The 27648-nt window shown below is 38.4% G+C and overlaps 1 protein-coding gene across 4 annotated transcripts in view; it reads left to right on the top strand.

The window, feature by feature from the left end:
- Dmxl2 (Dmx like 2) overlaps nt 1-27648 on the top strand; it is a 122147-nt gene that overhangs the window by 65144 nt on the left and 29355 nt on the right. For 2 of the 4 annotated variants that reach the window (XM_041638391.1, XM_041638393.1), the window contains exons 18-27: nt 31-1704; nt 4741-4851; nt 7087-7256; nt 8928-9025; nt 9406-9571; nt 11014-11278; nt 14168-15237; nt 15884-16075; nt 17895-17971; nt 19687-19814. In XM_041638391.1, the coding sequence (XP_041494325.1) occupies nt 31-1704; nt 4741-4851; nt 7087-7256; nt 8928-9025; nt 9406-9571; nt 11014-11278; nt 14168-15237; nt 15884-16075; nt 17895-17971; nt 19687-19814 (3951 nt within the window). Of the gene's footprint in view, nt 1-30; nt 1705-4740; nt 4852-7086; nt 7257-8927; nt 9026-9405; nt 9572-11013; nt 11279-14167; nt 15238-15883; nt 16076-17894; nt 17972-19683; nt 19815-27648 lie in introns of all 4 variants that reach the window. The other 2 variants (XM_041638389.1, XM_041638392.1) reach the window with 1 other exon arrangement.

The following is a 27648-nucleotide window of genomic DNA, read 5'->3' as shown; positions in this document are numbered from 1 at the left end:
TATGACTGTTTTTCTTTCCCTTGTGTTAAGGTCATCTGAGTTCCTCTTCAATTTATCCAGTGTGCCTTGCACCTTACTTAGTGGTTACAACTTGTTCGGACAACAAAGTACGCTTCTGGAAATGTTGTATGGAAACTAATTCACTGTGCAATACAAGTGATGGGAAGGAAACCTATCACTGGAGGAGATGGCCCCTGATGAATGATGAAGGAGAAGATAATAGCAGTACTGTGAGCATTGTGGGAAGGCCTGTTGCTGTTAGCTGCTCATACACAGGCCGCCTGGCAGTGGCTTACAAGCAGCCTGTCCACCACAACGGTTTTATTTCTAAAGAGTTTTCTATGCATGTCTGTATATTTGAATGTGAATCTACAGGAGGGTCAGAATGGGTTTTAGAACAAACGATCCATCTTGATGATTTGGTTAAGGTTGGGAGTGTACTTGATTCAAGGGTCAGCGTTGACAGTAATCTGTTTGTGTATAGCAAATCAGATGCCTTTTTAAGTAAGGATAGATACCTCATTCCAAATATCAAGCATTTAGTACATTTGGACTGGGTATCAAAGGAAGATGGCTCTCACATTCTTACAGTGGGGGTTGGTGCTAATATCTTCATGTATGGAAGACTTTCAGGAATTGTTACTGATCAAGCTAACAGTAAGGATGGAGTAGCTGTCATTACTTTACCACTAGGTGGTAGTATCAAACAAGGAGTTAGGTCAAGATGGGTTCTTCTCAGATCTATAGACTTGGTATCCTCTGTGGATGGCACACCTTCACTGCCTGTATCTCTTTCTTGGGTAAGAGATGGGATATTGGTGGTGGGAATGGACTGTGAAATGCATGTGTATGCCCAGTGGAAGCATTCTGTCAAATTCGGAGACATTGAAGCTGACAGTCCTGTTGAAGAGACAGTGATACAAGATCATTCTGCCTTTAAATCCACTATGTTGGCAAGAAAAAGTATTGTTGAAGGAGCAGCTATCACTGATGATGTCTTCTGTTCACCAACTGTAGTTCAAGATGGTGGCTTATTTGAGGCTGCACATGCACTGTCTCCGACTCTCCCACAGTATCATCCCACTCAGCTGTTAGAACTGATGGACTTAGGGAAAGTTAGAAGAGCTAAAGCCATTCTCTCCCACTTAGTAAAGTGTATTGCTGGTGAAGTTGCAATAGTTAGGGATCCTGATGCTGGAGAAGGAACTAAAAGGCATCTGTCTCGGACCATTAGTGTGAGCGGCAGTACAGCAAAGGATACAGTTACCGTTGGAAAGGATGGCACTCGGGATTATACTGAGATAGATTCTATTCCTCCGCTACCACTACACGCATTGCTTGCTGCAGATCAGGACATGTCCTACAGAATTTCAGAGGAGAGTACCAAAAAGCCACAGAGCTATGAGGCTCATATTGAAAGTCAAGCAGAGGATCAGTATTCAGAGCTGTTCCAAGTCCAGGAGATAACAACAGATGATATCGATTTAGAGCCAGAGAAGAGAGAGAACAAATCAAAAGTAATAAACCTGTCACAATATGGACCAGCTTACTTTGGCCAGGAGCATGCTAGAGTACTCTCCAGTCATCTAATGCACTCAAGTCTACCAGGCCTTACCCGCTTGGAGCAGATGTTCCTTGTAGCACTGGCTGATACTGTGGCAACCACCAGTACTGAGCTTGATGAAAACAGGGATAAATACTCAGGTAAATTGTCTCACCATAAATGTTAGGTTTATTATTTGTAAAAATACTGTGCTGTCTGTGTAATGACTTACATGTTGAGTTTTTTTTTCTTTCAAGTCTTGTAGGGGAAAAGACTCATGGATAATTACCATAAACTATACTTGATTGTAAAAAAAGAAAATTGAGGCAGGCTGTCACTTGCGTGTGTAACGTACAGATTTGTGAAGTCTGTATGCATTCTATGAGTACTTATATTCAAACATTTGTCTTAGTATTTCAAAAGATTGATTCCTAATGATGTTTTCTTTGAGTGGTAAAAATGATCCCTTTTTTTCTTTTTTTTCTTTTGTATCATGAAGCTTTTAGGGACATCAGAAATCAGCGTGCTTATTTTTCCATTTGAGGCATAGATAGTTTTTGAAAAGTGTTTATTTTATTTGATGAATGTTTTTCTTACATCTGTGTATATGCCCTGTATGCATGCCTAGAGCCTGTATCAAATCCCCTGAAACTGGAGTTACAGTTGATTGTGTGTGCTGGAAACTGAATCCACATCCTTAGCAGGAACATTAAGAGCTCTTAAATGCTGAACAATCTTCAGCCCATAAATGACTTTTTATAGCTATATAAATTTGTGCAAAAATTTCAGACATTTAATGTAATGTGTATTTTGCCATTTGAAACTAGATATCATTCTTTCCTGTCCAGCTAGTTGAAGGCCATAGGTTTGATTATAAGTAATGACATTTGCAAAGGAAACAAAATTATTGATCATGCATTCATTTGTTCATGCACTAAATATTATAGAGGATTTAGGGATTACTATGTGCTAGGTACTTTATCCCATTTAATTATAATCCTCTAGTGGATAGGTGGCTAATTCTCTCTCTTTCTCACATGAAGGTAATAATCCTTAGAAAATTTAAGGGATTCATATGTAATCAGTAATATAGGCATTAAATGGCAGTTATAGGGTTCATATGTGGAAAATGTTGCTTTCAAGCCTGCATTAAATCACTTTGGGAGTGGGGATAAAAATGTTTGCCATAAGCATAAATATTGCTGACAGGTTTAAGTTCTCACACTATAGCCCTACAATTTTCCTTCTGTGGATTTAAATAACCAGAGATCTTAGAAGGTTTGCTTGTGACACACTTTCTAGAAATGTTGAGAAGTAGAAGAAACTTACCATTATTACACAGTTGTGGGAAGTGGGGCAGTATCATCCCTAGAACGGCTGTAAGCCCTGCACAATTGATACTGTTAGCTGTTTTTCTCTGGGGAGTTAGAAAGTAGGGTTGGGGGCTGGAGAGACGGTACAGCCATTACGAGTGCTTGCACTTTTGTAGAGGACCCAGTTTGGTTCTCAGTACCCACACTGAACAGCTTAGAACTGCCTGTGATCCAGCTCTAGAGTACTCTGGCTCCTTAGAGCTCCTTGTGCATTTTCACTCGTGTGCCCATACCCGTATGGACACACAGACACAGGCACACAGATATACACACAAACAATTTTTAAAGAACATAGACAAATCTTTTTAAAAGTATATACTTTTTGTAATGCATGAAATAGTTTAAACCCTCTGATACAAAGTTTTATCACTCACTGGCTAATAGTATATATGATTCTGGTCACAGTGCACGTTCATGAACTAGACAAGGCAGGAATGGGTATTTTCATTTCATAGGTGGGGAATTGAACTTAAAGTTGAAATAATTTGTATATCTCAGTCAAAAGACTCTAAGAGACCTTTTCTCTTTGTTCTGGTGAGACAGCTTCTGTCATATTGATGTCCAGTTCACCGGCACATGCTCTCATATCAGTTCTCATGGATCAGTGTGCTCATTTCCACTTCCTGTTTGGGCCTTTTTCTTATCCCTTGAACACTGGCGCATGCTCCTTTCTCAGGGCCTTTACATTTGCCTTTCCTGTGCATAGAATGCTCTTCCATATCTATACATGGCTCATTCCCTAACCTCAGATATCTGCTCAGATTTCATCCCATTGTAAAGTTCTTCTTTGGCTCCATTATATGAAACAGAACACTCTTGATTCAGCACATCCATCTCTCGGTCCATAGCATTTATTTCCCTATATTATGCATTAAATTACTTTACCTCTGCCAGTCCTGTAGTGGTCTTAGACACTATACAGTAGATATAAAACTGCTCTGTGTGTAAATGGATGAATGCATATAGGAAGCAGAGCTGAAACTGCACCTCAACAATGACATATTTTGATTTCTTCTGGAAAATCCTTTGCCTCTGGGGACTCCATCATTTGCTGGCTTAGGTTCTGTCAGTGCTTTTGCACTGTAAAGTAAATTTGTGGAGTCAAGCTAAAGATTCAAGTTGCTCTTTCTAACCTAACACTACTAGCCCAGAGAATAAAATTTCAAATCTTTGGTAGTTTTTGGTCAAGTTAAACAGCCTAGAAAAATGTTAGTTTCTTAAATTATTGTAACAAAGATTTCACTTTAGTTATATAATTCCTGTCAGTAAAAATCTCAGTTCATAAAAAAAAAGTCTGCCAAGAGTTGCAAACTTACTGTTTTAGTTACTGTTCTATTGTAGTGAAGAAACACCATGACCAAAGGAGGTTTATAGAAGGGAAGATTTTTTGGGGCTTCCAGTTTCAGAGAGTGAGCCCATGACCATCATAGTGAAGAGCATAGTAGTTGAGAGACAAGCAGCAGGAAGGCATGGCGCTGAGCAGAAGCTGAGAGCTTACGTCTGATCCACAAGCACAGTTACACACTTCACTAGATTTCAATGTTTCTTTCATTTAGTATGAGTAAGTATAGGTACTACTGTTATTTGTACTAATAGGTAACTTTATTTTTCCAAATAATTTTTCACTTAGCAGTTTTAATATTTGTGTCTTATAAAGATACAGATTTTGTAAAAACACTAAATTATTTGCAAAGGAGTACATTAAAATACATATATTTTGTGCAGATTATTGCAAAGTTTAATGTTCAGCTCATACCTTTTGAATCTGTGGCTGTTCAATCCTGTTGAATCTCTTCTTAACATATTTTCTTGTTAAAATTGCAGGAAGAGACACCTTAGATGAGTGTGGTTTGAGATACTTGTTAGCAATGCGCTTGCACACATGCCTGTTAACATCACTGCCTCCTTTATACCGAGTCCAGCTCCTTCACCAAGGTACTCTACTTGCTGTTTGAATCTTTTTACCCCTTTGATTTAATGTGGTGGTGGTGGGTGCGTTTGTGTCTTAGCAGCAGGTGAATCATGTGACAGTAGCCTGAGATTGTCATGTATTTCTTGTCTCTGTCCTGCAGCTCTGCCCTGCTCTGTGACTGTTGTTCCTACAGTAGTGGTAAAGTTGTAGTAGGAGATGTATGCCTGAGGCTGTAATAATGCAGTGTCTCTATGGGACAGCTCTGAAGTTGTCTGATGCCTTCTCTTTAAAACATAAATTTTATTCTTTGTGTTGTTGTGTCTCTGCCCCCCCCCCCTTCCTTTTCATAGGATCTCTCTGTGTATCACAGGTTGGCCTTGACCTCTTGGTGATCCTCCTTGAGCTTCAAGGTGATGAGGCTATGTGCATGTTCCACCAGGCCACACTTTATTAATTTTTATTTAAGTATATATTCTTTGTTGCTATCAAGGAAAGTTAATGTTTCAGGAAGATTTCCCATATTGACCTAGTACATTTGCTTAGGTCCAACATATTGCCACACCCCTGATTTGAGACAGATATTTATCATCCTCCTCCTATAGAAACAATAGAATTTTAGTGTGACTTCCCTAAACAGGATTCTTTATAAGCATTTAGACTCCCAGTCTGGTTCTCATTTCTTTAGACTGTATGCCCATTTGGGGTTTGGAATATGGTCATTAGAATCCCAAGCTTGCTGGACTGTTGTCTTTACTACTTTGCCTTCTAAAATAGTCTTTGAAAACAAGAGCTAGTTTTTTTCATTTATGTTTAATTTTTGATGTCTTTTTATTTTGTGTATGAGTATTTTGTCTACCTGCCTGTCTGTACAAGCTTGTAAGAGCAGTCAGTGTTCTTAGCTGATGAGCCATTGCTCTAGCCACACAAGATTTATTTTTATTTTTATTATTTTGGAAGTAAAGTCTCACTGCATACCATGCTCTTGTGGACCCAGAGCTTGTGGCAGTTCTTGTTCTACTTCCCAAGTGCTGGGATTACAGGCGTTCCACCATGCTTGGCAAAACCAAGATTTTGCTATGCATTAAAAATATTCTTCATCTACTCAACCCTTATTTTCAAGACATTTAGATTTTCTGATTTTTAAAATTCAATGATCATTGCAATGAATTATCTTATAGTTTTACATAAAATACTTATATTTAATATTGTTATTTTTCTTTATATTTTAATCTATGTGTTCTGATTATTTCCACATGTTATTTTATTAATTTAACATTTTTGGAACAGGTATATATTTCTTGTTAGTTTCCTAGCAATTGAGTTACTGAGTAAGAGGGTGACTTAACTCTTAGCTCCTTAATTCTTCTTTAGTATTAGCAAAATGTCCTTCAGAAAGAATATTCATTTACATTACCAGTAGTGTTTGATGTCAAAACTCAGCCTATAATCAATATCTGATTCATTTATCTGTTCGGTCCTTCTCCCCTCCGCTCCTACCTCCCCTCCCACTTCTTCCTCTCTCACCTGTCTCTTCCTCCCTCAACTCTGGTAGGTCTTTTAGTTCTTTATTCTTCCCTTCTAATTAGCGAGATGAGCCTCATGCCTGTGTATATTCTTTACATTAAATGCAACTGGAAGTATGTTTAGAGCTTGCCTTAAGTAACCTTTAACTCTCTGGTTAGAGCAAAGGATAGAGCAAGTTTTAGAATTCAGTGCCAAAGGATGCCGTCCTCAGGTAAATGACAGTGGAAATAATAATGTTTGTAGGCCAAAACTTTCTGCTTGACCAGTGTTTGCTCTTTGTAAATTTGGTACCTATACATGTGAATAGTTTGTTACTCAAGTATCTTTATTTTTCATTGATTCAATTTCAGTGTTAATCTTTTGTTTCAAGTTCTCAGGTAGCTAAGGATGGGCTCAAACTGAAGATGACCTTGAACTTCTCTGATTTTCCTGTCTCCACCTCCTGAGTACTGGGATTATATGCATGTGATGCTATACCACATCATCTCTTAATATTTTTGTTCTATTTTAAATATGAAATTTTATGTGGAATATAAGTTAAGTCATTTGGATGTTATATGTCTTGTCACTGATCTTGAATTCAGAAGCTTATATAAAGTCCTGAGAGTTTTTTTAAATCTGCCTTTCTGCTTGAAAATGCTTTTTAGAAAACAAGAAATATGTAACTAAGCAAAATATTGTTTTGTTGTTATTGATATAGTTCACAAGGTTATTGTTTCATGTTTCCAATTTAGGTGTGTCTACCTGCCATTTTGCCTGGGCTTTTCATTCTGAAGCAGAGGAAGAACTAATCAATATGATTCCAGCAATTCAAAGAGGGGACCCTCAATGGTCTGAATTAAGAGCCATGGGAATAGGCTGGTGGGTGAGGAATGTTAACACACTTCGAAGATGCATTGAAAAGGTAACTTTGTTTCATTGGATTTTAAAAGACTGTCATTTCCCCTTCTTTCTTCTCCCCTCACTCTTAAATTTATGTTCCCTATTTGTTTAATCATTGTTATGCATATGCACGCACGCTATTCTTTCTTTCTTCTGTATTTATCTCCCTCCCAATTAAAGCACCCATCCCTGTTTCCCCCCCTTCAAATTACTTATACATTTCTATTCCTTCTCTGTTGCTTCTCTACCCTTCATGTTTTTTTTTGAAACAGAGTGTTATGTAGCCTAGTCTCTCTTCCTGCCTCTACTAGCAAACATTAATACCATTTTTAAAATTCCAGAAAACCTACTATAGAGAACTAGTTTTTACAGTTTGAGAGTTTCTTAGAATAATTTTTAGAAGTTTGTTAGTTTGTTTGTTTGTTGAGACAAAATTTCTCTGTTTATCTCTGGCTCTCCTGGTACTCATTCTGTAGACTAGGCTGGCCTCAAACTCAGAGATCTGCCTGCCTCTGCCTTCGTGAGTCTGGGATTAAAGGCGTGTGCCACCACCATCAGGCTAGAATCACATTTATTTGTTGTGTGTTTGCATGTGTGTCTGTACATGTGTGCCTGCACATAGAATTTCACACTTGACCTTTATAAAATTCTAGGCAGCAGTTTTTTTTTTATTGTTGTTCTTATATGTAGTATTTGTTTTGAGGCAGGGTTCCACTGTATTTGCATCTCTGGCTGTTCTGAATCTCACTATATACACCAATTTGGCTTTGAACTTAGAACTCTGCGTGCCTCTGCCTCCTGAATGTTGGGATTAAAGGCTTGTGCCAGCCACTACATGCCCAGCTAATGGAATAGAATTTTTTAGACACTATGTTTGACATGTACCTTATTTGAAAACAAACACAACACTTGGACATGCTCCAGCAACCCCAGTACTTTAGAAGCTCAGGGAAGGATCTGGAGTTGAAAGGCAGCTCGGGTTACAGAGCACATCCAGGCTAGTTTAGACTTCATGGTAAGGTCCTCTTTCAAAAAACATAAGCTAGGTGTAGGGTGAATGCTTATAATGCTACCACTCAGGAGGCTAAGGCAGGAGGGTTGCCCTAATTTGAGTCCACCCTGGGCTACATAGTGAGCTCAAAGCTATCCTGGAATACATAGTAGAACCCTCAAACAACAACAATCAGACTCAGATTGTCAGTCTTGGCAGCATGCTTCTTTATCCACAGAGATGCACATTAAGAAAACAATGTGTAGAATTTTCAAAAGATGATCATATCTATTGAATTTTCTGTTGTTGTTAGTTTATTCCTACCTAGGTTTTCCTTTCCTCCCCTTAATGTGTGAATTTAAGCTATTTACTTAAAGCTCTTGGCTCAGTTCCCTCCCCTATAAAATGAGGACACTAGTAGTACTTCATAGTGGGTAATACTCACCAAGATTAATGAAAGATGCCCAGCCAGGTGCCAAGTATATGGTAAACAGTCTCTTAAATACTACCTACTATGCTGTTTTTATTAGGATTACTGGCATACAGATGCTTTTCTCTAGGAGGATGCCATCATAAGCTATTGGGTCCATATATTCTCATTTCTGTATTTGTGAGCTAAGGGAGTAAATGAAACATTAATTGTTGGAGTAATTAACTGTGGTTCTTTTTCAAGCAGTTATATGTTATTTTACTTACTCTTAGGTTGCCAAAGCTTCTTTTCAAAGGAACAATGATGCCTTAGATGCTGCTTTATTCTACCTTTCAATGAAGAAGAAAGCGGTAGTGTGGGGTCTGTTCAGGTAATGTGCCTCAGCACTTCACATGGTCTCATGGAACTCTGTCAAGTCAGCTCACTTCTTTATGTCCTGGTTCTTTTATTTACTTTGAATGGGGAAAATATATTTTATTTTAGTTTAAAAGATGAGATATTTTTGTTGTTGTTTGTTTTTTGTTTTGTTTTGTTTTTTTTTTTTTTTTTTTTTTGAGACAGGGTTTCTCTATAGCTTTGGAGCCTGTTCTGGAACTAGCTCTTGTAGACCAGGCTGGCCTCGAACTCACAGAGATCAGCCTGCCTCTGTTTTTTTTTTTTTCCTTTTTTCTCTATCTTCATACAATCTATAAATAATTAAAATATTTTAAGTGTGAGATAGTCACTAATGTTTTGTGTCCTCATTCCCAGGTCACAACATGATGAGAAAATGACAACATTTTTCAGCCACAACTTTAATGAAGATAGATGGCGGAAAGCTGCTTTGAAAAATGCTTTTTCATTACTTGGAAAACAACGCTTTGAACAGTCTGCTGCCTTTTTCTTGTTAGCTGGTTCATTGAAAGATGCCATAGAGGTATAAACGTTAAATAGCAATCATGCAGTGGGGCCTTTGAGCGATTTAAGTTTTGTTAGACATTTGTAAGAGTGAAATAACCAGCGCTTGCTGAAGTCAGACAGTGGCGCTGATCAGTTTAAGGGGAATTACAGCTTCAGGTGTGGGTGTTACACATTAAGATAAAATGTAAGACTTGCAGAAAATGTCAAGAGTAGTTTATGAGTGTCTTTTTACCATCCACCTCGTGATTCCGAGCCATTTAAGTATGTGCATAGGTTATGGCTGCCTTATTTTGTGCAGAAAAGCTGCTGTTTGAGTACTTGGCGCTAATGTGGCAGTTTGTGCTATTCTACAGTGTTCCTGCCGTAAGTGTTGTCAGTGCATGTGAGGAGGTGAAACATTGCATCTTTTGTTGCGTAATCCTGTCAGGTGATTAAAAAGTCATTAATAGTTCTGTTTCCTGATGACTCTTCCTTTTAGGTTAGTTATTACCTTTATGAATTACTTAGATTCAGACAGAAGTAAAAATAGAATTGAAAATGATCATAGTATTTGGAAATGCAAATTTGAAGCCAGCCTGGGCTATGGAGAGACTGTCTCTAAAAAAAAAAAAAGTATACGATATATTATATATGTTATTCTGTAACATATTCTCTATATATTATATAAGATTTCCCCTATATATTATATTCTACATATTACATCCAATATAATATAATATAATATAGTAACATAATTCTTGAGTCTCGTTAATTTTTATGGGATTTTTTCTTTTAATTTATAACTTTCAAAAAATTTAAACAACATTTTAAACAACATTTTAAAGAACCCAATATGATAGAGAAATAGAAAACTTCTAGCATAGTGAACATATCATAAATTCTAAAAAGAATTTTTTTTTACACTTCAGCATATTTGTAACATTTTTATAGTTATAAATGCCTGTAATTCTGAAGTGGATATGTTAGCTTAGAAGATAATCAGAGGAGATGTTGAAGAGTCTCAGGCTCAGCTGTTAAAGTAGGCTTGGGGTCCCTTATAGGACAGGGATCAATTTTTCCTTAGTAAACTTTCTCAAGTAGTTCAAAGTTTTATAAAAAATATAATTGGAAATTAAGAGGAACTGATGTATCAATCAAAACATTTTAAGTAGTGTTTAATTTAAAAGTGAATGCTATTTAAATTGGCCTAAGACTGAGATAACTAACACTGGCATACTTGGTTTTGTGCTCATTTCGTGTTTGATCATTCTAGTCTAGAGGTTACTGTGTTGTGGTTGCTCACTGTCTGCCTGCTTTGAAATTCTACCAAGCAACCATCTAGCTACATCTCATGATCTCAGCCTCAGGGCCCCTCCTACCCTGGAGACATAAATGGGCAATTTAATGGTACCAGTGGGATAATGTATGTCTAGATTAGTTGTCACTAAGGTAAGTGTTTCTTAATATTTAAATTTGCAGGTGTGTCTTGAAAAAATGGAAGATATTCAGCTAGCCATGGTTATTGCCCGTTTATTTGAATCTGAATTTGAGACTTCATCCACTTATATATCCATCTTGAATCAGAAAATTTTGGGTTGTCAAAAGGATGGCTCAGGATTCGATTGCAAAAGACTACATGCTGACCCTTTTCTGCGTAGTCTTGCCTATTGGGTAATGAAAGATTACACCCGAGCCTTGGATACATTACTGGAACAGACACCAAAGGAAGATGATGAGCAACAAGGTAGATTTTTGTGTTTTTTTTTTTCAGTATCTATTCAAGAGTAAGACAAGTTTTATAGGGAAGAGGCTCTGCCCCCAGCTGAAGACCTACTGATTGTGACTTCTAGGGGAAGGGAAGGGAAGTTTATTTTCTTTGAGGGTGTGACCCCCTGCAGATCAGCTGTGCTCCAGTGCATAGTCCCATGCCATTGTGTATTTGTGCAGCACAAATTAGACTCGGTGGCTTATTTAAGAAAAATAAACAGCACATGGAGTTAGGAGAGAGTAAAAGGAGGTCTTGAGTGGGACGTGAGAATGGTCAGAATACCCTGTGTGCATCTGTGGAATTTGCAGCATGTATACTTACTTACATTTTAAAAGATGGTTACCTTATTTTTTTTTTCTGAACATGTTTTATGGAGGTATAGTCTTTTCCTCATAACCTTGTGTTTTAGGGTAGCCTGGACTCACTATGCTGCTCAGGCGATCCTTGAACTTACAACCCTCCTGTCATAGCCCCTGTTGTTGGGCTTGCAGGTGCACACCACCATGCCTCAGATTTGAGAAATTATGTGATTAAAAATTGTAACTTAATATTTGTAATAAAGTCTGCATTTAACCATAATTTGAATAGTACTAAAATGATCTCACACATTTTACACATATTTTAGTTCTCACAGTTGTATTTTCTTTGCTCTTATTTCAAATTAGATATTTTTCAAAAATCACCATAAAGTTACCATATTTTTTTCAAAAAGGACAAGGAGAAGACAGTGGTAGTTTTTTTGGTTTTGTTTTGTTCTGGGTTCCCCGCACCTGCATGTATATATGTGCATCACATGCTTGAATGGTAAATGTGAGAAAAAGGTGTTGAATCCTCTGGAACTGGAGTTGCAGATAGTTGTGAATTGCCATGTGGCTGTTGGGAATTGAACCTGTGTCATTGGAAGAGCAGCTTAGCTGACCTGCGAACTTCTAGGGTATCTCCTGTCTCCCCACCTCCCCACTCTTTAATATTATACAAAGGTGATCACTTAGTCTTTTTATTTTCTTAAAGATATTTTGAACGCACAAGTTTTACATGCTTATGCTCAGTCATTAGCAATTTTTTATGGGTGTTCAGTGTAGAAGGGAGCTGCGGGCAGGCCTGCTTTTCGTCCCGCCCGGCTCCCGCACGGCTAGCTTAACACCCAAAATAACAACACACAAATTGTATTCATTTAAACACTGCCTGGCCCATTAGTTTCAGCCTCTTATTGGTTAATTCTCACATCTTGCTGAACCCATTTCTATTAATGTGTGTAGCACCACAAGGTGGTGACTTACCAGGAAGATTCTAGCCTACATCCATCTTGGGTTGGAGCTTTATCGTGTCTGACCCACTTCCCTTCTTCCCAGCATTCTGTTCTGTCTACTCCACCCACCTAAGGGCTGGCCTATCAAATGGGCCAAGGCAGTTTCTTTATTAACCAATGAAATAAGCAGATTGACATATGACCTTCCCACATCAGTTCAGACTGTCCCATGTTTAGACATTGGTGATCTTGACTAGCTTTTTACTTCTTTTTGTATTATTATTTTTTTTTTGATAATTTCCTTGTTTTCTGGCATGGCAGAATGATTCAGGCTCACCTTGTATATTTTCTAGCTTAGACCCGAAAATGCTCATTCTACCAAAGAATTATGCTTCTGTGAGTGGGGAATAATGTCTAGTCCTCTTGCTTCTAGGCTGTTAGAATGAATGCAGGTAGGACTTCTTTCTCCCCTAGAGATCATGTTTTCCTTCTAATCTATAAATGAGATTCCTCGTATGTTTCATATGTGTGTCTTATAGTAAAAGGCTTGGATTTTCACAGTATCAACATAGTTATTTACTCTTCTTTATGCATGGAATAGTTTCATAATAATACAAATATGTGTTCTACAACAGAATGGTGAGAAAACCTATACCTTTTTATATTATTATTATGGTATATCTTATTAGATATGTATAGCCAAATCCTTATTTGAAAGTCACTTTGTAGTTTATCTCTATGTGACTATACTACCAGCTTGAGATACAATTCATTTGTTTAGTTTTGTATTGTATTTTGTGTGTATGTGAACAACATCTTAAAATCTAAATTACCTTTTTAAATTATATAAGATGTTGACAGTTTTAGCTGTGCGGTGGTGACACATGCCTTTTAATCCCAGCACTCTGAAGGAAGAGGCAGATGAATCTCTATGAGTTTGAAGTCAGCCTGGTCTACAAGAGTTAGTTCCAGGACAGGGTGATCTACATAGCTTATTCCAAGCCAGCTACATAATGAGCCTATCTCAGATACCAGTGTGTGTGTATGTATGTATGTATATATGTATATGTATGTGTATTTTTTCCAAGGTATTTTTAGAGAACTCAGGCTTCTTTCCCCATTCCTCCCACTTTTTTTTTTTTTTTAAGAAAACAGTTGTTTGTATTTCCCTTCCATTGACCTTTTTCAGGTAAAAGTTACTGTGTGTGCCTCCTGACCTTTTTGACATCGTGTGATTATCCATCACCCTGACATATGTCTCAGTCACATAGAGTTAATGATCACATGAGTGAATGCTGGGTTAATATTTATTTATTTATAGTAATATTTATTGTCCTTTACTTTTTTTTTTTTTTTTACTTCTTCTTTCTGGTGTTTTGAGATGGGGTTTCTCTGTAGCTTTGGAACCTGTCCTGGAACTCACTCTGTAGACCAGGCTGGCCTCGAACTCCCAGAGATCTGCCTGCCTTTGCCCCCTGAGTGCTAGGATTAAAGGTGTGTGCCACCACCGCCCAGCTATTGTCCTTTATTTGGGGGAAATACTAATTTATATTGTTATTTTTCAGTAGATGTTCAGATTAACATAGTAATTTGTGATTTTTATCTGTTTTCTGCAGTCATCATCAAGTCTTGTAACCCCGTGGTGTTCAGTTTTTACAACTACCTTCGAACACATCCTTTACTTATCCGAAGAAATCTTGCTTCCCCTGAAGGAACTTTGACAACTTTAGGTCTCAAAACTGAGAAAAACATTACTGATAAAATTAACCTCATAGAAAGAAAATTATTTTTTACTACCGCTAATGCTCATTTTAAAGTTGGATGTCCTGTTTTAGCCCTTGAAGTACTTTCTAAGATTCCTAAAGTAACTAAAATATCTTCTTTAACTGCAAAAAAAGATCAGCTTGACTCTGGTTCTGAGAGGGTGGAGAATGGGCCATCAGGATCAGAAGCACTGAGTAATGGCAATAGCAGTGCTGGTGTTGCCTGGTCAGCAGCGACTTCCTCCCAGTTTGACTGGAGTCAGCCAATTGTCACCGTTGATGAGGAGCCTCTTAAGCTCGACTGGGGTGAAGACCATGATAGTGCCTTAGAAGAGGATGACGCAGGTGGCTTAGTGATGAGGAGTACAAATGCCGAGAAGGATGGGCAGGACCCCAAGGCCTCAGACCCTAGGGCATTATTGACTCCTCAGGAAGAAGATTGTGCTGGGGGTGATACTGAGGTTGATGTGATTGCCGAACAACTGAAGTTCCGAGCATGTTTGAAGATCCTTATGACTGAATTAAGAACTTTGGCTACAGGTTATGAAGTAGATGGAGGGAAGCTCAGGTTTCAGCTCTACAACTGGCTTGAAAAGGAAATTGCTGCCTTGCATGAGATATGCAATCATGAATCAGTTATTAAAGAATATTCCAGTAAAACATACTCTAAAGTACAGAGTGAACTTCTGGATCAGGAAGAAATGGTGGACAAGCCAGACATTGGTTCTTATGAGCGCCACCAAATAGAAAGACGAAGATTGCAGGCTAAACGGGAGCATGCAGAAAGACGGAAGCTGTGGTTGCAGAAAAACCAGGACCTCCTAAGAGTGTTTCTTAGTTACTGTAGCCTTCATGGGGCCCAGGGTGGTGGTCTGGCCTCAGTAAGAATGGAACTCAAATTTCTGCTGCAAGAGTCACAACAGGTATGGGCATCACATGATGTTAGTCTCAGCTAGTTAAGTGATTTCAGCAGCTCTTTCAGTTAAAGCTGTAAACTTAGATTGTTGGCTTTGTAGTCCTAGGAGGCCTGTGTTTGTTTCCAGTGTAGCTTCTTAGGTGAAGGTGTCAGTAACTAGAGGCTGGTCTAGTTTACTTCTCTGTTACTGTGATAAACATTGGTTAAAGCTACCTGGGGAGGATGGGGTTTATTTGCTTTGCAGGTTTTAGTTCATTATCAAGAGAAGCCAGGGCAGGAACTCAAGGCAGGAACAGAAGTGGGAACCATGGAGGAGTGCTGCTTTCTGGTTTGCTCAGCCTACTTTCCTATACCATGTAGGACTACTTGCCCAGGGGTGGCACTGCCCATTGTGGGCTTAGTAACCAAGAAAATGCCCCACAGACTTGCCTACAGGCCAGTGTGATAGATGAGATTCCTTGAGGTTCCCTCTTCCCAGCTAGCTCTAGCTTGTGTCAAGTTGACAAACGTGACTAGCACAGAAATACACTGTATGCTGTCATCTGCATACCTTGTGTATCTGGGAGAGACGTGTTCTGAGTCCTGGTAGAGTGAGTGAACAGAGACACGACACACTGCTTTAGTCACGTTCTTACCACTGTCGTCACCTCCAGGAAACTACAGTAAAGCAGCTCCAGTCTCCACTGCCGCTGCCCACCACCTTGCCTCTGCTTTCAGCAAGTATTGCATCAACAAAAACAGTCATAGCTAACCCTGTGTTGTATTTAAATAATCACATCCACGACATACTTTATACCATTGTGCAGATGAAAACACCACCTCATCCCAATGTTGAAGATGTGAAGGTAATGTGGACTTTGTGACTATTTGTGCACACTAGGAAGGTGAATGTCTTTTATTTGCCCTCTTTTGAGTGTAGAGAGAGTAGTTGAAATGTTTCTATGTGTTGCCTCTTCACTTCCAGTGACTTCCAGATTCCAGTGAATGCAATGAAAAGGATGCATTCTTTTTTGTTTTCTTTTTCCTTTCTTTTTTTGTTGTTTGGTTTCGTTTTTTGAGATGGGGCTCTCACTCTGTTCCCTGGCTATCCCAGAGCTCACTGTGTAGACCAGACTGGCCTTGAACTCACAGAGATCCACCTGCCCCTGCTTCCCAAGTGCTAGAATTAAAGGTGTGCGCCACCACATCCAGCCTTGAAAGTATACATTCTTATTTCTAGAAAGGCTATAGTCTTCCTTTCAAACAGGTCAATTCTTTTTATAACAAAACTAGTTTTCTATACAATGTTCTTGCTACTTCATATTTATTTAGGTTTTCTCTTCTAGTGAGTTCAAATGAACTAATAATCTAGAAATAGAACTTTTTGTTTATATGTCAGGAAAATGTGAAAGTATAGGTTGAGAGAGGGGTACCTGAGATAACCTTTTGATTAAATGGCTCCTGAGAAAATATCCTTGTCACTTGTTCCCTGATGATTGTGTTTATTGGAGGCTGTATGTACAATAGGTTAGAGACAATCAGAATCCTAAATTAGCCCTCTACCCTATTCTGAGTGCTGAACTAATGAACTCCAGTAAATCTCTTAGAGCCTGGCAGGGTGTGGGGAGGGAGCTGCCTCCACTGCCTGCATGGCTGCGTTCATGCTGCTTTGTCCTCCTTCTGGCACCTCATGCACAGTCAGTTCCTGCTGTTTTTATCCTTCCCTCTCCTTTGACAGGCATGTTTGATCTTTGTTGAGATACTTTTCTGAGGGATCCAGATTGTCTAATCATATCAATTTATTGGCGATTTCTAATCTATAGTATGGAGTAATCCATATTAGTAGTCTTGTAGAGTTTGCTTAAATTATTTGTTAGACTAAGAAATAAAAAAAGATAGCAAGTTGGAAAATGCTCCTTTCCTTAGAATTTGTATAGGGTTCCCCCACCCCGTCCCAGTTTTTTAAGACAGGGTTTTTCTGCTAAGTGTGGGTATTAAAGGCCAGAGCCGCCACCACCACCAGGCTTGGATAAGGCTTTTAAAGGCATGGAAGTACCTCTGAAGTCCCTTTGAATTTTAAGAAATTTATGAGTCTGAAAGTGTTGATTCAAGGGAAGTTTAAACTGTGTTTTTAAAAAATATTATATATAGAATTTTAAAACTTTCTAAAAACACATTTTTATGACTTTCCCTTTCCTATCAATATTAACTAAATTATTTGCTTTCTGGAAAATGAGCCATTACACATAGTGCTTGATTTACTTACTGAACAGCCATTGTTACTGATAAGATTGAATCTTGCATAGTTTCATAATACAAAGCCTAAATGAAAAGTCTGAAAGTTCGGTGCATAGTTGGCTTCAGTTTTCCTTTTTATATCACTATGTAAGTTAATTGTTGTGGCTTAGACAAGACCTAGTCTCATGAGACCTGGTCTGCTCAGTGCCTGGTAAGTGTTAGGCTCACAGCAAGTATATATTTGTTAAAGATATGTCCGAATGAGTCAGCTTTGTCATTGGGCATGCCTATAAAGATAAATGAGTTAGTTTAAAAGTAGGGTTATCTTCTGTAGGATCCAGTTTTATTTATGATTTTCTAGTTTCCTCAGTATTTCCTGACTTTTAAGATGTTGCTGTTGTATAGAAATGTTAGTGCAAATTGTAACTGTGGCTGTTTTGGTTTTAGGTGCACACACTTCATTCACTAGCAGCTTCACTTTCTGCATCAATTTACCAAGCATTATGTGACAGTCATAGCTACAGGTAAAAATAACAAATCAATAAAGAAACCACCCCAAATAGTTTTAATAGAGCAAAACATTCAACTGCTCCAGACTTTTATAGGATTCTTTTTCTTAGGGCTGAAAATAATTCCCTAGTATAAATGACATGTATACTTTAATGGATAAAATAGACCCAGACAGAAAATAATAATTAGTTGGTTAGTTTAGATGTCACCTAGTAACAAAAGAGAAATATAGATTATGACAAGCAATAATGTGAGTATTCCTAATAACTGTCTTTGATTTCCTTGAAGGAAGATTCTTATCACAGTGTTTTATACTAGAGATCCCTAGTCCCTCAGAGGTCACGCTCTGAAGCCAGTCAGCTTTTACTTGGTTAACTGGTTTTCAGTTGAAATTTAAAAAAAAAAAAAAAAACTTGGAAAAGATACATGCTTAAAAGTTACTAGTTTAACTTATACTTTTATGTGTGGTGTAGAAGTCAATTGATGGTATCAGTTTTGTTTGTTTATGCCGTACTGGGGATCAACTGTAGGCCATTGTACCTGGTATGCAGACATGTTCCACCCCTAAGTTATACATTCCCAGACCTCTGCTTTTAGTAACAGGGCCTCAGCAAGCTTTCCAAGCTGGAACTCACTCTGTAGCTCAGGCAGACCCTGAACTTGTGGTCCTCATGTCTCATCTTCCTAAGTAACTGAGATTACAGGTCTGCACTGCTATGCTAGCCAATTGATATCAATTAAAAATAATTTTAGTTTTTCTAAATATCAAATTGCCTGTATCTGTTATTAAAATACATTGCATTTTAATGATTAGAATGGCATGAGTTGTAAGAAATGGAACAACTTGGAAGGATGGCCTAGATTGAAATGAAGTACACTAATAAATAAAAAAACTTAATAGAAATCTATTTACATGAGCCTTGACTTTTTCTTATAAAGGTAGCTGCCCTTTATGGGAACATTTGATTTTAAAATAAGGAGTTATTCCCTCAGAAATGGTCTGCACTCTGTTTTTATCCTAATTAGCCCATACTTAAATGACTCCAAGGATTAAAAATTATAAGCAAGGAAGAGAACTTTGGTTTAGCTGACATGGTCATCAAATGTCTGTAGATAAATTGTTTCCTATTAGTCCCTGGCTAAGCTGGCACTGAATGAGGTTTCAGATACATTGCTTTGAAGTGAATGTTTTTAGGCTTGACTATGACTTACTCTTTGTAGCCAGCTCTGCCTTTTGTTTTTTGTATTTCCTCCATTTCCACAAAGCTCTTTAGAGAAGGGAATCAGTTTTGAGAGGCATTGATCTTAGATTTAGATAATTCGCTGGCTTTTAGCTTACCTTCTGAATATACAGTTATGCTTAAACAGTTTTGCAGAGCTAAGAATTAATAAACTCAGACCCTGAATTATTGTCTGCTCTGTCTCCAGCTAACATTGACCTCCAACTTTAGAAATTGAGCACAAGTAGAAAGTGTCTTAAAATATTAAGAAGCGTTTGAAAAGCACTAAAATTGTCTGCCCAGGGTAGTGAAAATGAGTGTTTTGTTTTAGAAGACTATCAATAAACATTTTAACTAATTTAAAGAACATTCTAAAATAAGTTCTCATTGCAAAAGTGAATTCAGTGTTAAAAGCTTTTGATTTTTCATAACTGTCTAAGATAGATTTATGTAAAGTACATGTTCACTACCTCTCCCAGTGCAGTAACTGTACCTGTTTGTTTTAGCAGTCAGACAGAAGGAAATCAGTTCACAGGAATAGCTTATCAAGGACTTCTTTTAAGTGATCGGCGACGACTCAGGACAGAAAGTATCGAAGAGCATGCGACACCAAACTCAGCTCCAGCTCAGTGGCCTGGTGAGAATTTCATGGGTGGTGTGCTGTGGAGGGAGTGGGTTTTTCCTTTCAAATCCTTTCGTAGTTAAAAGAACTTACATTTACTTATTTAGTGTGTGTGTGTGTGTGTGTGTGTGTGTGTGTGTGTGTGTGTGTGTGTAAGGGGTCACTTAAGGCACACGTGAAAGTTAGAGCCCAACTGTGGTAGTCTGCTCTCTGTTTTCACCTTGTCAATCTTGGGGATCAAGATCAGGTTGGTCATGCTTACAGTAAGCACCTTTTACCACTGAGGCATCTTACTGGCCCTGGAATTAAAAAAAATACTTTGTATATGTGCATGTATTTCTTTTAAAGGATTAGAAGACAACCTTGGAAGTTGGTCTTGATCATCTGCCTTCTTTGAGAAAGGATCTCTTTGTTGTTCAATGCTGTGTCCCAGGATAGCTAACTATAGCACAAATAAGAAAAACCCAGAGACAGATACTGAGGTTCAAGCTGAAGATCAGAAAAGCAAAGCAGCCAGGCCACTAGAGAACTCTTACCTCTATGAAATCTTCAGATGTATTCCTCTCTAATGTGGGTACCACCACTGCCAGGCCTCTATGGCTAACTGTGTGGCTGCTGGGATTAAATGTGTGTGCCACTACTGCCTGGCCTGTATGCTTGACTAGAGTACCTATCTTTGCATTCTGATCTTCGGGCAAGCTTTATTTATTAAAACACAAATATCACTTTATTTCTTCTTTTTATATCTAAAATAAAAGAAAGCTATAACTAAAGTGAGAAAAACTATATACAATAAGTACAATAACAATCTATAATATATACAAGCAATAAATACATCAGCAATGTCTAGCCCATTTTCATTTGACAAATTCAGAGAAAATATTTCAATATCTATCCTGTCTTTGTGAGTCCAAAGTCTTGTACCATATTTGTTTTCTGCCATATCTTACATTACCATTCCAAACTATCTCTTGATATCTCTTAATCTTATACACTTTATACTTTTTTAATGAATTTCTTTTCTGAGTCCCATAAACAAGGAATACTATAACTATAACTGTCTAGTCTTCAATTACCTCAGAGACTCAAGAAGGAAAGCAGGAAGTAAGCAGGAAGTGTAAGCAAGCGACTTCCAAAAAATGTGAGAAATAACAGAAACATGGCTGCCTAGCCAGTCATTCAAAGTTCCTCTGCAGCATTGGGACGTCTGTCATCAGCCCAAAGGCCTAGAATATTTGATAGACTTTTCTATGAAGCAAGATTTTTGAAGGACTGTTCCGTCTTGTCTTGACAAGGTTTGGCAGGTACTCTCTTTGGTCCAGTTAGGGCAGCATACTGTCATCAGTCAAGACAAGGGCATTTCCTTGCCCAGTGGCTTACTTTTGCCCCAAAGAAAGTAAAATCTATGTGGAGTTTCTTCGATGCCCATTATCTTCTCTGAAGTAGATTGGTGCTGCCGGGAGCAGACGACATGTCTCATTGTCATTAAAAAGAAGAAGAAGAACTTAGGTTATTAAAACACCTTAAATGCCATATTCTGTAGATCTCTGAAGTGTTTGAAAATGATCTGTGTATTTAAAATATATCTTTTTGACCTGGTGGGAGCCCACTGGCTCTGACCTGACAGCAGGGAACTACAACAGGACTAAATTAGGCTCTCTCAATGTGGGTAACAGTTGTGTGGCTGGGGCGGATTATGGGGCCACTGGCAGTGAGACTAGGATATCCCTTCTGCTTGTACTGACTTTTTGGAATCCACTTTCTTTGGAGGGTACCTTGCTCAGCCTAGATATAGTGGGGAGGGCCTTGGTCCTGCCTCAAAGCAACGTACTAGACTTTGGTGACTTCCCATGGGAAGTCTTACCCTCCGAGGAATAAATGGGGTGTAGGGTGAGGGGGAAGGTGGAGGAAGCAGGAGGGGGAGGGAATGGGAACTGGGATTGGTATGTAAAATGAGAAAAGATAGTTTTTTAAAAAAAAATAAATACATATATATAAAGAAAACATACCTAATATGACTATAAGTTTAATTATAATAGGTAACTAATTACTAACCTGCATTTCCTTATTATCCTGAACAGTTGGCAATAATAACTTTCAAGACCTAGAAATTTGCATTACGTTGTTAAATGAGCTGTATAGGTGCAATACCTTGAACAAGATTAAAAACATATGTACAGTATGTTTTAACAAAGTTAATCTCAATTTTGTATTAAGATACAAAATTTGCTTACAATATACAAAAGTCCAATCCAATATAAAATATTTAAACCTAGTAGTTGCTTTTTAAAAATAGATTTAATAATTACCTTTTTATCTTATCTTTATCCTCCCTTTTTTCTTTTTAGAGTAGATTCAATAATCTACCCTTTTATCCTATCATATCCCTTTTCTCTCTCTTTTTAAAACAAGAACTCTGTTCAACTTTCCTCCTGACTGTAACCAATAACAGATTGTAACTGCCACCCCTAAACAATGACAAATATCCATAATCAAATGAAAGACCAAAAACCACCCATCACACCTCTTGGGAATATGAGCATCATATTCTTATATTCACTTCTTGCTGTCTGGAGGCAATGGCATCTTTAGGGTACCCTAAAAAGAAAAAATTGGGCTAATTGTCAAGTCTGGGGAGAGGTAGGTGTATCATTTGTTGTCCAGTTTCTACCTAATGGGAAAGTATAGGGCTTGTCTCAAGTCCTGGCTAGAGTAGTCTGTGAGGCTGTATCATCTCAGCCAGGGACCTCAAAATTGTTCAGAGCAGTTTGTAGTTCAAAGCCAATCTTTAGGTGGTGTTTTTTCATCTTAGTGGTGTTATCATGGGCCTGGAGGAATCATCATTGTGGGGTAATTTATTTATGGGGGTCTTTATCATCCCTTTCTGTTTATTTAACATATCCTTTAGAGCTCAGTTTTATCTTTCTGTAACTGCCTGACATGTAGGAGTATGTGGTATATCTGGAAGATCAGCAGCTGTTGTGCCCTGTTCTTGTACAACCTGAATGGTCAGTGACTGCTCCTTATAAAACCTTCTAATATTTTTCCAGGAAACATACATTAATTCATGTCTGTTTCTAAGTTTGGGGGCATGTTAATCTCAGTATTCTATTGCTGTAACAAATCACATCCCCATAAATTCATTGCTGTGTTAGCCACATATATATATAGCTTTAATTTTCTTCTCTGTCCTTTTGGCCCTGTACATTTGACCCATCTTGTACTCTGTTTTATCTGAGATAAAGTTCCAATCCCTAAAATCTAAATATTTACCTCTTGAAGAGGCCAATTTGAATTCCAAAATTCTGGTGAGATTATTGTTACATCCGCATCTGTGTCTATCAGACCATCAATGACAGTGTTATTTATTCATATTTTTAATTTTGGTCTTTGTTCATTTATAGAAGTTTTCCAAAATACTTGCTTTATGGTTTCTCTTGAATTTTTTTGTTCTCTCTTCTATAGCTATTCTGTTATCCAGAACAGTATGGTTTCTTACAGTAGGCATTAGGGTTTTTTAATTGCTCTGGGAAGGAGTTTTCTCCATGATGACAGGAAATGACTGAACCAGATCTGACATAGGGGCCTACAAGAGGCCCCTCATAGAGTGTCCCTGCAGCAAAGGATTACCTTCAATATTCCTTGTTGATCTACATTAATTAGTCCAATGCCTGCCTTTGCCACACCTTCCATATAATCCAGAAGGAAGGGGTGTTCTTTATGTATTGTGATTTATAATAACAATAAACATTGTTAAACAATATAATAACAATATTCATTATTTATAGGAATGCCCTGTTTACAATCCCTTTTAAGGTGACCATGTTTGCCAAAATTGAAACACTTGACATTTCAGTTTTTCCTCAAAGCTCTGGAAAACACCTATCCAAACTTCATCATGGTCATGGGATTCAATTTTGATTATATCTCGGATCCATTCCTCTAGTGGTGCTGATCTTAATGGCTTAATTATCCATTTGCATTGAGAACTAGCATTTTCAAAAGCCAACGATTCAATTATTATTTGTCTAGCTTCTGAATTTGGTACCATTCTATTTACTTCTGAATTTAATCTTTGTAAGAAATCTGTGAAGGCTTCTTTTGGACCCTGTATTACTTTAGTAAATGACTCAATTTTCTTTCCTACTTCTGCAGTCCCAAGCATTAGAAGCTTTTGTGCGGCATAAAGCCATGGTGTGGTCATCATAAAAGTCACCTTTCTATAGTAACATAGTCTCCTTCTCAAAGAAGTTGATCTTGGGAGATTTCTCTATCTCTAGCTTTACTCTGCTCTTCTCTGTACCAACTACTCTGTTGTAACTGTGGACCAGGCTCTAAAACAGGTTTAACTAAGTCTATCCAGTCTTTAGGAATAATTCTATTACAGAGTGACCACGAATTTAACATTTGCTTCACAAAAGATGAATGCATGCCATTTGAGACTCAATTCCTTGAATCTCCTTAAATCTAACATTGGCACAGGAGTCCAGTCAGCTCTTACAGAGCCTCTATCATTTGGCAATTCCTGTAAACTTACTGGATATATTAAGGTTGGTTGTTTGAAAACCTTAGGCTGTTTCGTTCTAACCTTATAATGCAATGCTGAAATTGGTTCTTCATTAAATTCCTCTGATTGGATCTGAATATATCTATGGTCTGTTTTATTATGTTTTTCTAAGGCCTGTATCTTGACAGTCAAGCCAAAAAACTTTTTAAGAGATAAACCAAGATTTATCAAACCAACAAGGATTATCAAAATGATAATAGTATGTCAATCCCAGTTAAATTGATTATCCCTTCATTCAGTTGTTCTATTTTTAAATCATGCATTAAATAATCATACAGAGATCTAACTTTCTCTATCATACTTTTGTTTCCATTTTTTAATGTGGGAAAAACTCTCCCTTTGAACTAATTCCTCCCTTAAAGAATTCCCAATTTTCTCACCAAATCTGCTGCCAGTGATGATGAAGATGTGAGGCTTATTGCTTCTGCATAGAATAGTAAAAGCTTGATTGAATTTCAAGGCAGCTTACCTAGTTTGACAGCAGCCTGAGAAGGGGGTTCAGGGAAAGCCCACCAGGAAAGAAAAAAGGAAAACCTAGCCTGTAGGGTGCTAACTCCAGCTGTGTGAAACTCCAGCCTATGCTGGTGGCTGCAAAGCCATAGTTAAATGACTTTTTTGTGAATTTGTACCCCCAAAGTTGGGTGCCAGATTTAGCAAGAATAATAAAAACCCAATAACAGATATTGGGGTTCAAGCTGAAGATCAAAAAAACAAAGCAGCTAACCACTAGTGAACTCTTACCTCTACGAAATGTTCAGACTGAAAAAAGAGCAAGTTCTGGTTTCATTCTGCCTTATATTCCTCACTAGTTCTAATATTAAAGGTGTGTACCACCACTGCCCCGCCTCTATGGCTAACTGGGATTATGTGGCTGCTGGGATTAAATGTGTGTGCCACCACTGCCTGGCTTGTCTGATTGACTAGTGTGGCTAGCTTTGTACTCTATTCTTCAGGTAAGCTTTATTTATTAAAGCACAAATAAAATATAATTATACTAACCCAAAACTTTTAGGGGTTTTCCTGTGTCCTTCTCTCATTTTGCTACAGGAGCGCTGCAGTTACAGACATGCCCACTCCTGATAGGAGCGCTACAGTTACAGACATGCCCCACTCCTGATAGGAGCGCTGCAGTTACAGACATGTCCCACTCCTGATAGGAGCGCTGCAGTTACAGACATGTCCCCACTCCTGATAGGAGCGCTGCAGTTACAGACATGTCCCCACTCCTGATAGGAGCGCTGCAGTTACAGACATGCCCCACTCCTGATAGGAGCGCTGCAGTTACAGACATGTCCCACTCCTGATAGGAGCGCTGCAGTTACAGACATGCCCCACTCCTGATAGGAGCGCTGCAGTTACAGACATGTCCCACTCCTGATAGGAGCGCTGCAGTTACAGACATGTCCCACTCCTGATAGGAGCGCTGCAGTTACAGACATGTCCCCACTCCTGATAGGAGCGCTGCAGTTACAGACATGTTGCCACTCCTGGCTTTGTGTAGGTTGTGGAGACTGAAACTCAGGTCCTTCCTTTGTGCTTTAGCGCCTTACCCACTGTGTCATGTTCCCAAGCTGCTCCTTTTTTTTTTTTTTTTTTTTTCCCTTTTCAAGATAGGGTTTTTCTATGTAGCTCTCACTGTCCTGGATCTCACTCTATAGACCAGGCTAGCCTCAAACTCACAGAATCCACCTGTCTCTGCTTCCCAAGTGCTGGGATTAAAGACATGTGCCACCAGCACCCCACCTAAATTTCTTTCTAAACTATTGACAAATTTCCTGTTGTTTCTGAAGAGTTGGTATTTTTTTCTTTTGAGTTGGCAAATTTTGTTTGTTGTTAATGTTTTCTGCTGTGGATTAGCCATTTAAGTGCCATAGTAAGTATTTTGAGAATGCTAAGAAAGTTAAACTTAAATAGCTGTAGTGACCAGCATAATAAGAGCTCAACACTTCATGAGCACATCATTTTCATTGCCTGGAATTTAGGGATGGAGTCTCATCAGTGACAGACATGCTGTCATAGATTCAGAGAAGACACCGTTATTTAAGAGTGTAATTTATATACCAGAGCAGAAGTGACCGTTCTTTGGTGTCTATTTCATGCTGTGTTCCTCTGGTTAGTGTTCTTTCACACTCTCCACATAGTTATTTCAAACCTTCCCTCTGGGCTGGAGAGATGATTCGGCTCTTAAGAGGACTAAAGTTCAGATCCCAGCACTCAGGTCAGAGGCTCAGAATTGTCTGTAACTCCAGCTCCAGAATGTCTATGCCCTCTTCTGATCTGTACACACTGTGCACAAGACATAAACACAATAAAACAAGAACCTTCTCCATTCTGTTCATATCTTCTTGTATTCAAAATTAATTTAAGCAACAGTTTAGACGCAGGCGGCGGCAGACGCAGGCAACAGTTTTTAGAAACTTGTTTGTTTTAACTCCGTTTTGTTTTTTTTTTTTTTTTCCAGACAAGGTTTCTCTGTAGCGTTGGAGCCTGTCCTGGCACTTGCTCTTTAGATCAGGCTGGCAGGAGGAACTCAGAGTGATCCTCCTGCCTTTGCCTCCTGAGTGCTGGTATTAAAGGTGTGCACTGCCAAGGCTTTACCTGTTTTAACTCTTTATTTGAAATAATTTCAGACTTGCAAAAAGTTCCAAGGAGTCTAAAATTTTTTTTGTGCGGTCATTTTGAGTTAGTTCTCCTATTGACATTTTAACATGGTTGCTTTATCATTCATTCCTTCTCGTGGTGGCATGAATGAAAATGACACCCATAAGCTCACCTGTTCAAATGCTTGGTCCCCAGTTAGTGAAACTGTTTGGGTATGTGAATTAGGAGGTGTGATCCTGTTGAAGGAGATTTGGCATTGGGTGTGGGCTTTGGCTCAGTCTCACACTCTCCGCCTGCACCTTCTAGCTCTCAGCTGCTCCACAGCACCTGCATGATCCCTACCATGATGTTCATGGACTAATTATCTGGACTATAAGCACGCTCCCCATCAAAGGCTGTTGAAATACGGAGCTGCGGGCTGTGTCCCGCCACCTGGCTAGCTTTACTCGAAATAATTACACGGAAACTGTATTCTTTTAAACACTGCCTGACCCATTAGTTTCAGTTTCTTATTGGCTAGCTTTTACATATTGATCTAACCCATTTCTATTAATTTGTGTAGCCCACGAGCTGGCTTACCAGGAATGATCTTAACCTGCGTCTGTCTGGAGTGGGAAAACCATGGCAACTCCCTGACTCAGCTTCTTTCTCCCAGCATTCCGTTCTGTTTACTCCGCCTAC

This window comes from Microtus oregoni, unplaced genomic scaffold (assembly GCF_018167655.1).
Source record: "Microtus oregoni isolate MIOR12 unplaced genomic scaffold, Mior012 000055F_ref0000237, whole genome shotgun sequence".
In the NCBI taxonomy this organism is placed as follows: domain Eukaryota; kingdom Metazoa; phylum Chordata; class Mammalia; order Rodentia; family Cricetidae; genus Microtus; species Microtus oregoni.
The sequence above is the reverse complement of the archived record's forward strand: the minus strand, read 5'-3'. Positions and strand labels throughout refer to the sequence as shown.